We start from the raw sequence: 16,377 nt of genomic DNA, 5'->3' as shown, positions 1-16,377 counted from the left end.
GCGACTTTGTGATTAATGATATGTCTTGTTATAGACGCCTCGGAGATTACTTTTTTATATCCATCTAAGTTAGATATTAAGTTCGATTTTGATCAATATGGCTTATTAAATGTGTGTTATTTAGATTATTTAATAAGGCAATAATACATTCATTCATTTAACATTTAGCCTTACTTAAGACTAATAAGTTATTTAAATCTAACCTACCATACTACAGGATATTTAACATAAAGTGCCTAATAACACTATAACACAATATTTATTTATTTATTCATTCGGAAACCAAACAGAAACATCCTTATAATAAAAACAAAGTCAAAAATAAAACACAAAACAAACACACTAGATGCATCCACAAAAGGTTACACTTATACAACCATATGATACAAAAAAAATAAAACATGACAACAACACACATAATAATAGAGTTAAGACATTAACAGTTGCTTTATTTTATCCTTAAACAAAGCAGTAGTGGAGTGCGAAAAAGGGTCAATGTTTTTGATAGAATCTACAGAAGAACACATCCTGCAATAATACACAAGTGTGTAAGTAACACAATTAAAGAAAAGACACTGTTGTTGTGTACTATTTTTTATTTACTTTTTATGTAGTAGGGTAAAAACAGTCAGGTTTGCCGGCCTTTTGAGATTTGGTATGCTCTTTTCTTGAAGGACCCTAAGTCGATTTCGTTCGGAAAGATCAATTGGCAGCTGGTGCCACATAGACGGTGCGAGGCAAAAAATGCCTACAGAAACGCTTAGTTGTGTAACGACGGACGTCGAGGCGATATGGATGTTATATTCTGCCTTGACGTCCTTGAAAAAGAAAGAATGGAAAAAGGGAATAAACATTGCACTTAGGACTAAATTAACTTAATTTGTATTTGTCTTATACCATGCCTCCTGCTGATAGAGGACAAATCTTTGTCTTTAATTTATTGTTTAATCCTTATTACTCAATATGTCATATGGAACATGGTGTAGTGGTTGCAGCTCCTTACAAACATTGTGTAAAAAAAACTTGGCGATTAAAAAGAGTGGCGAAGAGTTTATTGCCAGTTCTTCTCTTCCGTTCTACGGCCTTGATTTGAGAACTGGCCGTAAATGTAAAATTAAATTCATTTAATATTTCTTTTTTTGACGTTCATAAGTGTACATTGTTACCTACATGAATAAATAAATGATGAATTTGAATTTAGAATTTATAAAAAAAAACCAAAAATTTCCTATATTAAGGTTTTTTTAATTTCAAAAGTAGTGACAAATTAAATTATTGAAAAACAGATAAATAGAAAATTTAAATATATATAAAGCGTTTGGTCCCCGAGGCAGTGTACTTTTTACGCTGGCGTTAATTCTTCGCTGTATTGCGATACGATTGCGTTCTGTCTGGCATCAAATAACATCACTACACAGTATAAAACAAAGTCGCTTTCTCTGCCCCTATGTCCCTTTGTATGCTTAAATCTTTGAAACTACGCAACGGATTTTGATGCGGTTTTTTTTTATAGATAGAGTGATTCAAGAGAAAGGTTTATATGTATAATAACATCCATTAAATAGTGGAAAAGTACTGTTATTTTTCAGGTTTCTAACGTGATGTCGTAAATAATTACATTTTTTCCGCTTACATTGGCTGAACCCTACGAGTTTTATCAAAATAATGTACTAAGTATTGTACACATTGAAAAGTTCTACAGAAAAGTCCGTGATGGTATATGTCTATCTCTTATGGATAACCCACATTTTTATATACAACGTTCACAGATTTTCTGTAGTGTATTTAGTATCAGCATTGCACCCGTGGGAAGCCGGGGCGGGTCGCTAGTCTTTAATAAACGTCTGTATTGGAAACCAAAGAGTATCTCCATAGGTAACAAACGCACTGATACTCAGTTAGGGATAATAAAGATTTGTTTGTTATGAGTTTAAAAAATCTGTAATGTGACTTTGGAGCTGAAAAATTCTTTGATCTCAGATATCATAGTACATATAGTAGTACAAAAGTATAATATTTGTATAGATTTATCATTAATTATCCAAGCCATATATTGAGTAGCGGAAAGGTTTTCTATAGGATATCCTATAATTATGTAAAAATCATATATTTTTGATTTCTTTATCAAATCTGTGACAAAAATCCGAATATTCCTAAGAAAATCGTCAAAAGTTCATTGTGAATATATTTACGTTTAGATTTTTATTTACTTATATTTAATCTTTTGTATTTATGATTATCATTAATTATAACGGTTATATTATAATAAAAATAATTTTAGTTTTTATGATAAATTTGATCCAACGTGGAGGTATAATAATCGTCAAGATTTCTATAAATTATTTAAATAAATAGAATGATATAACAAATTCATAGATTAGATAATACGTATAGAATAAATTCATATTAACTATTTCAAATAAAATCCCTCGCTCGTCGGCTGATCACGTTCTCTATGAAATCAAAATGATCAAAACGGATGCAATCTGAGGCCAAGCAACATCTTATCTGACCTTGAATAATGTTTCTATAGAGGTGAAGGAATTATTTAAACATGTACCAAACAATAGAACAAGAAAAACTTTTCGGAAGAAGCAAAAAAGACAACTTCCTATTTGGATAACCTTCAATTTTTTTCGCACAGTTAGCCTCGAACAAGTGTCAAACACTTGGTATCGTCATCGTTATATAACAATGACGTAAAAGCAGTGTTGGACTTATGGCTTCACTGTCTCTCACTCCTGAGGTCCTAGGTTCAAAAGGGACTTATTATCCATGCGACAGATGTGCTGAAGATGGAAGGACAGTTACTGCAGACTGTATGTCAATCGCTGTTTCACTGTTGTCTTGGAAAAATTTCCACATCAGCGCCCTCCATCATCCTCCTTCATCACGACAATACTTCAGCGCACTGATAAGTCATCCGCCATACAGTCCTTGTCTGGCGCCCTGCGACTTTCATTTATTCCTAAGAACTGAAGATGAAATTCGAAGTATTCGCTTTGAACCCTGAAGATGCGGTGAAAGCGTTCGAAAATGACATGCCATAGAAGAGAAGAATGGGTCTTCTTCTTTTCTCTGTGGTTCCATCGAATCTGACTATGTGTAGAGAGGAACGGAAATTACTTCGAAAAACAATAAGTTTTAAGCCGTTTTTCATTTTCTAAACATTTTCAGTGTTGCCTAGGTATTTCGAGTGAAGTCCTTATTATAAATATACGAATTTTTACTTTTGTATATGTCAGAAGATTACTGTTTTAAATACACTGGCGCTACTTTTGAGGTCAGAGCCTCAGATTTCTGTATCTGTTTCATGAGTATCAATTTAATAGGAAATATCAGCCTCCTGTTGAATTTGTGTTGTTATATATTAGAACTAATAGTACTTTTTTAATGTGATAAATTTTAAATTCATTTATTCAAAACAAATAACATAATACATACAAATATACCTAATAACTAACCTTAAAATTTAATAATTAAAAAATATAAAAAAATTGTATTAAATAAAATAATATAAAATATATTATAATATTATCGATAAGGTAATGTCGTATCTTTTTTTTTATAGTACAGGGGGCAAACGGGCAGGAGGCTCACCTGATGTTAGGTGATACCGTCGCCCATGGACACTCTCAATGCCAGAGAGCTCGCGAGTGCGTTGCCGGTCTTTTAAGAATTGGTACGCTCTTTTCTTGAAGGACCCTAAGTCGAATTGGTTCGGAAATACTTCAGTCGGCAAAGTGGTGGTGCGCGGCAAAAACTGCCTAGAAAAACGCACAGTTTAATCTACCATTCAAGCCTCATTACCCTTCTTAAACAAGTAATAATTCCTCAGTTTGAAATTAAATACTCATATCTGAAGCCGGTTCCACAGCCGCAAATATCGGCGAGGCGGCATGAGTTTTACGAGATGGACGTGTTAGCTACTTTATATTCCTACCAATTATTCCTTGCATTTTTTTTTTTTTTTTTTTATAGAACAGGGGGCAAACGGGCAGGAGGCTCACCTGATGTTAAGTGATACCGCCGCCCATGGACACCCTCAATGCCAGAGGGCTCGCGAGTGCGTTGCCGGCCTTTTAAGAATTGGTACGCTCTTTTCTTGAAGGACCCTAAGTCGAATTGGTTCGGAAATACTTCAGTTGGCAGCTGGTTCCACAGAGTGGTGGTGCGCGGCAAAAACTGCCTGGAAAAACGCGCAGTTGTGGAACGGCGGACGTCGAGGTGATACGGGTGGAATTTCGTATTCTGCCTCGACGTCCGATGATGGAACTCAGCTGCAGGTATTAATCCGAACAACTCCTCTGAACACTCTCCATGGTAAATGCGGTAGAAGATGCAGAGAGACCCCACATCTCTACGCAACGCCAAAGGATCAAGCCGCTTGGAGAGATTTTGGTCGTCAACGATTCGAACCGCTCTTCGTTGAATACGGTCAAGTGGAAGAAGCTGGTACTGGGGAGCACCCGCCCAAAGGTGGGAACAGTACTCCATGTGGGGCCGAATTTGCGCTTTATATAGTTGCAAGCGGTGGCCCGGAGTGAAGTACCGTCTCGCCCTGCTGAGCACACCGAGCTTTTTGGAGGCTAATTTTGCCTTTCCCTCCAAGTGACCGCGAAACTGAACGTCGTTCGAAATGTCAACGCCAAGTATTCCAATGCTGGCTGTGGCTTTAAGGAGAGTGTTTTCGAAAAGAGGAGTAGCGACAAAGGGTGTTTTTTTAGCGGAAAACGCGCAAACTTGTGTCTTTTTGGGGTTAAATTGGACTAGGTTTAGTCTGCCCCAGTCAGAGACTCCACGTAGTAGGGTTTCTACTTCAGACACAAGTTTGTTCCGGTACTCATCGACATCTGCCCGAGAAATACTTGCCCGGCCAGTGTAAAGAGTGTCCCCAGTGCTGTCATCCGCATAGCAGTGAATGTTGCTAAGTTGCAACATATCATTGATATGCAGAAGAAACAGGGTCGGGGATAAAACACAGCCTTGTGGGACCCCAGCGTTCACGGGTTTAAGGTCGGAACATGCTCCGTCGATGACGACCTTGATGCTCCGATCGGCCAGAAAGCTGGAGATCCAATCGCATAATTTCTCGGGAAGCCCATAGGCTGGAAGCTTCGAGAGCAGTGCTCTGTGCCACACCCGATCGAAGGCTTTCGCTATGTCCAAACTAACCGCTAGAGCCTCCCCCTTGGACTCAATTGCCTCCGCCCATCTATGCGTAAGGTATACAAGAAGGTCACCAGCCGAACGACCACGACGAAAGCCGTACTGAGAGTCACTTATCAGCTGGTGGCCCTCCAGATACTCCAGGAGCTGGCAATTAATAATGGATTCCATTATTTTGGAGAACAAGGAGGTTATCGCTATTGGGCGATAGTTGGACGGATCGGAGCGATCGCCTTTTTTAGGGATCGGATGTATCGATGCGATCTTCCAGCACTCCGGGACAGTGCCAAGCGAGTACAGGTACCGGAAAAGGCGCGTTAAGACCGGAGCCAACTCAGGAGCACAAGTACGCAGCACAATTGGAGGAATACCATCTGGCCCGCTCGACTTATGTATGTCCAAGGAAGATAATGCTTTACGGACAGCACGTTGCCGGAATGTAACTTCCGGCATCGAAGAATCACACCGTGAAATGCTCGGTGGTGATCTCCCTCGGTCATCCAAAGTCGAGTTGGACGCGAAGAGACAGCCTAAAAGGTCGGCCTTCTCCTTCGCAGTGTGGGCCAGCGAGTCATCCTCCCTGTGCAATGGTGGAATGGAGGGCTGACAAAAATTCCCTTGGACAGCATTGGCTAGAGACCAGAAGGCTCGAGTCCCCGAAGGGAGTTGGGCCAATCTCTCGCCAAATCTGGCAATGTGCTCTGACTTTGCTTTAGTGATTTCCCGTTTGAAGGACCTGGAGGCTGAGTTATATGCTTTTTTGAGTTCGCTGGTATTAGCATCACGAGATTTCGCCGCTTCTGCCCATGCCTTAAAGCATTCTCGCTTTCGACGCGAGGCTGTCTTGCAAGAACGCTTAAACCAGGGCTGAGACTTGCCACCGATCGGCACCGCAGAAAAAGGAATAAAGAGTTCCATTCCCTGCAGAACCACTTCGGCGACAGAGGCAGCGACGGAATCTGGAGCTTCAGACGAAAAGCAAATAGGCCCCCAAGGGTAGGACGCAAAGAAAGACCGCATCCCGTCCCAATCTGCTGACTTGTAGTGCCAAATACGGCGAAAACCCAAAAAGCGCGACCGCGAAGGGCGCGTAGATGGCACAGTACTCCGGACCACACAATGATCCGATGAACCCAATGGCGGGTCAACGGAGACTTGATAGTTCTCCGGATGCGAAGTCAGCAGAAGGTCCAACAAAGAGGGTTTATGACCGTCCACATCTGGTATTCGCGTAATCGCAGGGACCATTTGTGTCAGGTCGTAGGCTAAAGCAAAGTCGTGAAAGGATCTTCCCGCGTGATCGGTGGTTTCAGAGCCGAGCCAATCGGCATGGTGGGCGTTAAAATCGCCAAGTATCACGATTTCGGCGGTAGGAACCCTTTCAAGCAGGGAATCTGTAGCCATTTGGATGTGCTCGATGAGTCGGTCAGTTTCGTCATTTCCGCTATGGGACCTATACAGGCACGCATAGAATCGCGGATGGTCATCGCAGTCTATGCGGAGCCAGAGGTTAGATAGGTCCCTTCCTTCAAGCGTCCCAAGGCGACGAGAACAGATATCCTCTCTGACGTACACGCAAACTCCCGCCCGCGGCACAAATGAATGTTCCAATTTGTACCCCGGGTAGGAGAGGTAAGAAGTATCAGCCGGGGAGGATATCTGAGTCTCAGTGAGGAAGAATAAGGCCGGCTTCGCAGATTCAAGGTGAAAGTGAACCGCGCTTAGGTTTGAGTTGAGCCCCCTAACATTGGTGAAGTCCACTGTGAGCGTGGAAGGGGTTGCCTTCGGCAAATTCTTCCGTTTGCCCCGAGATCGAAACCTAAAACTAGAACTGGATGTTTTGTTTAGAGCGCAGTTTTTGCCCACCCCAGAATACGAAGGGCAGCCTGTGCATCCACCACCGGATACTGATAGATAATTTTACATTTACTGCCATTTCTCAAATCAAGGGCGTAGAACGGAAGAGAAGAACTGGCAATAAACTCGAAAAATTGGTTCATTTAATATAATTCAATAAAAGCGATAGACAACGCGTTATTGCACTCCATCATAATAAAAACGTACTCATTTATGCAGTAGGTAGTACCAGTGAGTATAGCTTCTCCCTCTAACGCCCTTACACCCCCCCAAACCCACAAAAAGTGGAGCGGCATCGAGGGAATGGAAGACACAAGGGCACCATCCAAATTCCCACTTTCTTGTGGGGGATTATAGAAACTTGTGCAGCGAATCTATACCCTAGGTTATGATCCGCCTTAAGAAAAGAATTAGCTCACGGTCCAGTAAATAAAAATCTCTTTCGCAGGTCAGCAGAAGAGAATTTAATATCAGAAATAAAGGCTGATGTGTTCTCCGAGATACGGTTCCTTCGTGTTTTGCGCCTGTCTCGCAATCGACTGTCTTCTGTTCCTGAAGCATTGACATACACAACACGGCTTCAGGCATTGTAAGTAATTGTTATTGACAGGTTCCTTTCTGTTTCATAGTGATTGATCATCTCTAATTTACTAATTAATTGTCCTTTTCAATTCGACTTAGGGTCCTTCAAGAAAAGAGCGTATCAATTCTTAAAAGGCCGGCAACGCACTCGCGAGCCCTCTGGTATTGAGTGTCCATGCGCGGCGGTATCACTTAACATCAGGTGAGCCTCCTGCCCGTTTGCCCACTGTTCTATAAAAAAAAAATCTTCCCACTAGACCCGTAGTTAGATGAAAGTGAGTCGCTTGAGTCAAAAATATTCTATAATGAGGCATTCCTAGTTATTTCTACAGGGTATTTATTGCATATTTTTCGTTATATACAGTAAAATGCACAAATAGCAGAAATAATTATTTATCTATTTCTTATAGTAGTTTTGGTAACCATTTTTATATATACTTACTTTAACACACAAATCTTCTATACATACTTACACTATTAATTTTGACTATTATTGTTATTACATTCGTTTTCTGTTTGCGTTTGGCGCAAAGTAACTGTTGTGGTCTGGCAGAATGACCAACTCTGTAGAACACGTCTGCTTTATTTTATACTAGCGACCCGCCTCGGCTTCGCACGGGTGCAATGCTGATACTAAATACACTACAGAAAATCTGTGAACGTTGTATATAAAAATGTGGGTTATCCATAAGAGATAGACATATACCATCACGGACTTTTCTGTAGACCTTTTCAATGTGTACAATACTTAGTATATTATTTTGATAAAACTCGTAGGGTTCAGCCTGCTTTTGCAATGTAAGCGGAAAAAATGTAATTATTTACGACATCACATTAGAAACCTCAAAAATAACAGTATTACTCCACTATTCAATGGATGTTATTATACATATAAACCTTTCTCTTGAGTCACTCTATCTATTAAAAAAAACCGCATCAAAATCCGTTGCGTAGTTTCAAAGATTTAAGCATACAAAGGGACATAGGGACAGAGAAAGCGACTTTGTTTTATAATATGTAGTGATAGAACAGGGGGCAAATTCATAGCCTAATGCCAGGGCCAGTTAGTTACAATCACAACACACTTCTTTTCATTAATTTTCAGTATTGATTATTATTACCATCATTGCGTGTCTATATTTTATTGTGGAGTGTCATAATTCTTATACATATTTAGTCTCATTCATAATGTTCCTATTTTTTGCATCTAATGGGTCGTTGACTTTTAAAAATGCCTATTCACTGGCATCAGTGACTACCAGATAACGGTCGCGTAGATACAGTACTAGATATGACAAGAACACACTATGGACATGAAATACTGTGAATATAAATGCAGCTTGTGACAGAACAGAAATATTGGTCTAGTAATTTGAGGCCGTTAAAGTATTAATTAGTCAAAATCATGATGGCCATACAGAAAGTGTTTTGCTTAGTTTTTTTTTTCTCAATTATAATTTTAATTTTCACATAAGAACGCAACATTCATATAAACCATTTTTTTAGTTATTCAGTTTGTTTAAGGGGCATTCAAGTATGACTTAAGCAGATTTACTACAATGTATTCCCCCCCCCCCCACACTTCCCCATATCAGCAAAGTAAGCAAAGCTCTCAAAAACAATAGTATGTCAACGTAAATTTTTGTAAGAATCCTCGAAAATGTATTTCGTTTTCAAGCATAGACAATGTGTGGGTAACGTTATCACCAAATAAGAATCCCCCCCCCCCTTCGCCCCTATATTTCTTACGTAATACTGAAACGTAACTGTCAACCCTAAGGTCAAAAGATTCTTGCTCCAATGGCTTTCTGTGTGACACTTGCTCGTGCGGCGAAGTAAAACATCTTCATGTGGCATTTGACCCAAAAAGTCAAAGTCGTCTGTCAGGCATAGAAAGTCGCCCGTTTTAAGGATGATCCACTTTTCTTAAAGGATCCTGAGTCGAATTGGTTCGAATACTTCAATGGGCTGCTAGTTCCCCATAGTGGTAGTGCGCCGCAAAAAATTAGAAAATGCTTGATTGTGGAACGATAGACGTTGTAATGATACGGGTGGAATTTCATATGTTGCCTCGATTCTGGTGATGAATCTCAGCTGCAGAAGCTCTTCTTGCTCATTTATCAGAAGAACTTCTCTCAGCTGTTAAATACAATTTATATATGGAATTAGTTCCACCCGTTCGTTCGTTACACCAGCCAGGCTCTATCGTGGGCAGATAATCTGTTCCAATTGACATATAATTAGAATTTTAATAAATTCTTCATAACACATAAAATTTTATTGTCAAACTACTTTAGCAGGAATACTTTCCGTTTCAGCATAGGACAGGTGTAGATCTTTGAGATTGTAAATCTTTGAGTAAAATATAAATTTATAAAAAATATATTTTATATGTTCGTCGTTGAAAATATTATTATTATATTTATATTAAAAAGGTCCTCCTCTTTTCCTCTGAGGAAATGATAGAATTTTTTGGGTAGCTTATATATATGAAATTTTAGTAAATTACTTTAGAATAAATGAATTTCTGTAAAATCTTTCACATCTAGTAATTATTAGTTCCTAGTCGCACCCACGCCGACATCACACTGTCACACAACTTAAGAAATACGGACATTTAACTTTTCAGCGGAGGATTTAATTCTAAAGAGCATTTCTACTTTTTAGTAATTTATCTATTACATTATTAAAACTATATTCACACAATAGTGATTTAAGAAATTTACGATTTACACTTTGGCGCCTATACAGTTTGCCAGATAGTGGAGTGTGAAATATGTATTTAAATTTAAATGTAATAAATGTCGGGAGTAAATACTTTGTATTAGATTTGTCTTTGTCTTTGTAGTAGATGATGTAGTCTTTGTCTTTTTTGTCTAAGCTGCACTAGATAACTAAATAAGAATATGAAGAAGTACGACGGTCGACGAGCTGACCGCCAACCTCCAGTAGTGGAGAAGCACTGCAAGAAGAAGAAGATAACTATTATTTTAAAACTAGGAACGACCCATTTACTAGAAATCTCCAAAGATTTTATAAATAAGTTACATTCTTCTGGCCTAACACAGCATAATTTTATTTCCTTTATTTGTAACAACGTATTGGATTTAATACTTATTATTAAATAAATAAAATAAATAAATAAATAACTAAATTAATTAAATTGTCGTTTACTTTAGATAAAGAGTTTGATACATATACCGTTGATATAGTGTTATGTATGATGTGGTAAATTTGGATAAATAAATAAAGACACATAAGCTATGAATCATGCGTTGAATATAAAAATATGTTTATTATGGAATATAAGATAGGCAGGTATCACTTACTCCATGTCATTAAATTTGAACTCATCAGCAAAGAAGACAGAGGGTGTAGGCGGAGAGAAAAAGCTGGGGTAAAAAACTCTTAAAAAAGCAAATCATCAAACAACACTTATTTTAAAAGAAATATCGAAAATTAATTAGAAGTAAGCACTTTAATTAGATGATTACAATGTATTTTGGATGCTTTGAAATGTCATAAAAGTAATAAAAAAATAACATATTACATGTTAACAATACTTGTGTACACAATTACATGGGTTTCAATCTTAGGCGCTCACTAAAGCGCAAAATACAAAACTACGGATGTGTCAGAGATGGATAGAATTTTTTTTTTTATAGAACCGGGGGCAAACTGGCAGGAGGCTCACCTGATGTTAAAAAAACATTGAAAAGAGTTTGAACAGAAATAGCTAATCATAAAACAGGTATATATTAGCAAAACAGTATCTTGACGTTGGCGACGCAAACCGGAAGTTTTCACGTGATATATACATTACATATATGCATTGACCTTACAACTACCGGCATTCCGCATTTTATATAGAATTTACTCATTTACTTATTTATTTAGAAACCCTGCAGAAATATAAAACAACTGCCCGTCCCGGCTTGGCACAAATGGAAATTTATTTTTCAAACATTTTGGCATAAACATTAAATGCAGATATGTTAAATAATAATGTATTTAGCAATAGTCTCTCGCTGGCTCGCATTGGGTACGATTGAAAACAGATATTATAACAAGATAAATGACATCAGCGGGTAATTTTTAAAAACATTTATTTTGGCTTAGAGTATATAATTATTTAATATAAAATATATTTATATAAAGAGTTTATAAAGATATTTAGACGTCCGTCGTTCCACAACTAAGCATTTTAAAGGCACCTTTTGTCGTTTCACTATGAGGGTATATCTGCCCAATTAAGTATTTCCGAACCAATTCCACTAAGGGTCCTAGAAAAGAGAGTACCAATTTATTAAGTCAAAGGCCCGCATTTCAAAGACTCGCGAGCCCTTGGGCATATAGAGTGTCACTTAACATCAGCAGTACCACTTAAAATCAAGTGAGAGTCCTGCCCGTTTGCCCTGTTTTTTTTTTGTTTTTTATAGAACAGGGGCCAAACGGGCAGGAGGCTCACCTGATGTTAAGTGATACCGCCACCCATGGACACCCTCAATGCCAGAGGGCTCGCGAGTGCGTTGCCGGCCTTTTAAGAATTGGTACGCTCTTTTCTTGAAGGACCCTAAGTCGAATTGGTTCGGAAATACTTCAGTTGGCAGCTGGTTCCACAGAGTTGTGGTGCGCGGCAAAAACTGCCTAGAAAAACGCGCAGTTGTGGAACGGCGGACGTCGAGGTGATACGGGTGGAATTTCGTATTCTGCCTCGACGTCCGATGATGAAACTCAGCTGCAGGTATTAATCCGAACAACTCCTCTGAACACTCTCCATGGTAAATGCGATAGAAGATGCAGAGAGACCCCACATCTCTACGCAACGCCAAAGGATCAAGCCGCTTGGAGAGATTTTGGCCAAAAAGAGCCTGGGCTTCAGATCTCTGTAGATCTTTTATGATCATATGTCAATCAAAGGCATGCAGGTGAGCAGCGCTTCTGTGCCTGACACACGTCGTCAACTTTAAGAACCGGTTTTAGTCACGATGTTTTCCTTTACCGTTCGAGCGAATGTTAATTGCGCACATAGACAGACCATTGGTGCACCGGGAATTGAACCTAGGACATCAGAGATGCGAGTCGCAAGTTGAAGCCACTAGGCCGATACTGCTCTTAATTTTTTTAAGATAAATATATATTATATATTCTTATTATGGCACTATCTGCATTGGTTAATCCCGCAAAACTTTCTTTTGTCTGTGCGAACTTTAGAATTAACAAAAGCTTTCTTAAGTCTGCACTATTCGGAACTTTTTAAGTGTCTTTAAGTTTCTATACACTAAGTGATACAAAGATTTACAAATAAATCAAAATTTACTTAGGAAATATTTGGTTAAAAAATAATATTTATCGAAATTCACTACAGCTCATAATAGCCCTAGCAATCGACATATATATATATATATATATATATATATATATATGTCCTCATACTGAGTTCAGAGTAGCGATATATTCAATGTGTTTGAAATATAATTTTAGATGAGTCTATTTTTTTGACAATGATTTTTGTTAGTTGGTACGTCCTCAGCTTTATAACTTCGATGTGTTTTGTGACGATTGTAAGGCAAGGTATAATTAGATTATCAGTCGATTACCTCTCTCATTCCAAACTAATATAATTCTCCATATAACGTCTGACAATTCTTTACCTATCTTCTAGTTAAAGATATATCGAAACGAAGTATGAGCTCAGGTTTATGATTTCAGTATAAAATTGTGTATCGACGGCCACCGAACCGTTCTTTGTGTTACATAATGTATTTAAAATTAATAATATTAATAACATTAATAGACAAAAATACACTTAAAAAAAACTGAAATTTAACATTTGAAATAACAAGTAATACGTATGTACTTATTTCAAGTTACTACTTCAACAAAATCAGAGTCTTTCCGCCTCTTCAAGTACTTCCTCACATCTTTTTTTGTATGGTGGAAACTATCGATACCTCGATTTTTGGTGTCATAGTTCGATAAACCCGAGGCACATGAAACAATTTTGTGTATCTTGTCGCATAAGGAAATTAACGATAGCAAATAGGGGCTATCTATCCGCCCATTTAGAATATCGTGAAAAAATAACAAGTCTTGCTGACTCCGTCGATATTGTAATGAGTCTAAATTTTAATATTTTCAAGAACTTGCATAACTTTTGCGAATCGACTACCGGCAGGGGTTCAAAATTCTAGCGTAAACTTAATGGCAGGCAAGGCACCCACTAAAAACTGCCTTTTTGGAGTCCCGCAGGCTCGTTTGCCCCCGTATTACATAAAGAATATAAAAATATAATAGCTATCAAAACGTTGATATTTTATAAAACTAAGAAATATAACAAACTTTTTTTGTATTTTTTATTTATTCATTTTAATATGGAGACTGTATAAAACTTGCATACTCCAGCACGCTTCTAACACGTACAAAATAAACGCATACAACAAAGGCTTTACAGTACTAAACCAATAATATTATCCTATGGGTTTAGTACTGTAAAGAAACTGTATTTTTGTGCATAAAAAACTAAATTATCTGATAAAACTTCTAATGGAAGTTTGGAGAGCGACCTCCAAATCTTTAAGAAATTTCAAAATTCTCGTCCTGGTTTTGCGGCAGCTGCCTCTAATGGCTGTTTCGTAGGCTCATTTATATATAAAAATCCTGAATATTACGATAATCATTGACATAAATTTCTTACAGGAATCTCGCTGGCAACTTGATCACGGAACTCACAGATTCATCACTGCCATCATTGCCAGTTCTTCACACATTGTAAGTTTTTTATATCTATTAGCTTCAATGTATTTTTCATGCTTCATCTACAAAAGGTAACTTATACAAAAATAACAAATATTTTAATATCAATATTTTATTCTTTACCTGGCTGCTTATTATTAATGATGATAATTTAATTCAAGATGTAATAAATAAATTCTCATAAAAGCCTTTTGTTAGGTACATATAAGACATTCAAATGTACTGGAACAGTTTAGAAATAATAGAACATACGCTTGCGGCTTTAATCGTGAGTTCTCGTATGTCATGAATAGCTTGAAGGCTAGCCGGTCGCGGTGTTGCATTCGGAAGGTTCTCAAAGTGTAATTATTTTGACGTGACAACGTCTTATAAATTGGTTTGCCGGGTGACACTTCAAGAAACTGCGTTACGCTCCGCTCACGTTATGCGCTCACAATGAGAGCGAGTGAGAGGCACGCGTCCCTTCCACTCGGGCATGGTTAGCCCGCCTAAGAGCGATAGAGATAGACATATGAAATTCAGTGCGAGATTCTTTGTATAAATTAATGTTTTAAATATAATTCTTTGTATAAATAAATGTTTTAAATATAATTCTTTGTATAAATAAATGTTTTAAATTGTTACTATTATTTCATCCTTCTTCCTACTATACGAATGAATATTCACATTAAAATTATTTTACCACTCAAAGTCGTTGTCACGTACAACTTTCGCCCGTATACCGACTTTACAGGCAATCAATTTTTTTTAACTAAGTTATCTGTAGCAATTTGTTTCAATATTGTACATACTTAATTTGTATGTATTTTAAGTAATTTATTTATTGGAGTTTACTCCTTAAGAATCGATTTTCATATATAAGGCGCCCGGTATGAGAAAAATATGACAGGTAAAATCTACTGATCAATGACCTCGTTACTTTTTTGGTGCGCAACTTTCTAATTTGGTTGGATTATTTTAAAAAATAAATGTTAATTGTCAGATAATAATAATTACATAATTTATCAACATTCCTAATGAAATATTTGTGCACATCTGAAATTGACTATTGTGAAAAGTTTCATCTAAAATATTTCGCCGATTAGTTATAATAAATGTATATAAAATGAATAAATATATATTTATATATGTATATTTTTTCCATTAATTTGTTAATTTACCCTTTCATATGGTATTAATCTTATTTTCGTATGTTTAGACAATCGTACTTAAGGAGTAAACTCCAGTCGTGCGTCGGAGCTGACACGTACAATTTTTTTAATTAGCACTTTTTTATTTTATTTATTTATTTATTTGTTGCACCAACAAAGTAGACACTGATACATGCATGTAACACAAACATAAACACAAGCCTAGTGCTACCCCAATTATAGGCGCATACAACATTCTGATTTAATGAAGCTTATACACACAAAATAAAATCAAAATAAGACAAAATAAAGCAAAAATTAAAACATTACAAAATTAATTGAATATCCCTGATAAAATCCTAATTACTAATTAGGTTAGCTGCTAATTTTTTGAAAATTAATGAGGAGTTTGAAAAGATATCTATTTGGGCAAATTTAGCACTTCGTTACATTACAATATAGAAATTGAACATAGTTAAATGAAAAGAAGAATAACTGGCGGCCTTATCGCTTTCGAGTGATCTCTTTCAGGCAACTACGCAATTGATTTATTAATAATAAAACTTTTGAGATGTGGTTGTGATAATATTAATATAACGTTAATTCCCACACGTGTTGTAGGTTGAAATTATTCCGTGGTTGATGAAGTCACCAGACGTTTTGAACAGGACTGTCCCTGTTTAGAATTACGAGACCCGGTGGGGGATGAACTGTGGGACGCAAAATTGTCTCGTTTTCGGAAACCGCGCGACATTGATTTCGCGTGATAAGAGTTTCATTCTTATTTGAAATAGTCGCCAATATTAAAACAAAGTTGTTCTTCTGATAAATATTTGGGTACATTTTGTGATAGGATGTAAGGCAAGACAATTTCCTCATGATA

The 16,377-nt window shown here is 37.2% G+C and overlaps 1 protein-coding gene across 2 annotated transcripts in view; it reads left to right on the top strand.

The window, feature by feature from the left end:
• Positions 1-16,377, top strand: part of LOC110998260 (lutropin-choriogonadotropic hormone receptor) — a 105,886-nt gene that overhangs the window by 36,748 nt on the left and 52,761 nt on the right. The window contains exons 4-5 of one of the 2 annotated variants that reach the window (XM_022266812.2): positions 7,475-7,615; positions 14,308-14,379. In XM_022266812.2, the coding sequence (XP_022122504.2) occupies positions 7,475-7,615; positions 14,308-14,379 (213 nt within the window). The remainder of the gene's footprint in view (positions 1-7,474; positions 7,616-14,307; positions 14,380-16,377) is intronic. The other variant, XM_022266813.2, reaches the window with a different exon arrangement.

This window comes from Pieris rapae, chromosome 23 (genome assembly GCF_905147795.1).
Source record: "Pieris rapae chromosome 23, ilPieRapa1.1, whole genome shotgun sequence".
NCBI classification, from domain to species: domain Eukaryota; kingdom Metazoa; phylum Arthropoda; class Insecta; order Lepidoptera; family Pieridae; genus Pieris; species Pieris rapae.
Note: the sequence above shows the minus strand (reverse complement) of the source record. Positions and strands in the feature narration are given on the sequence as shown.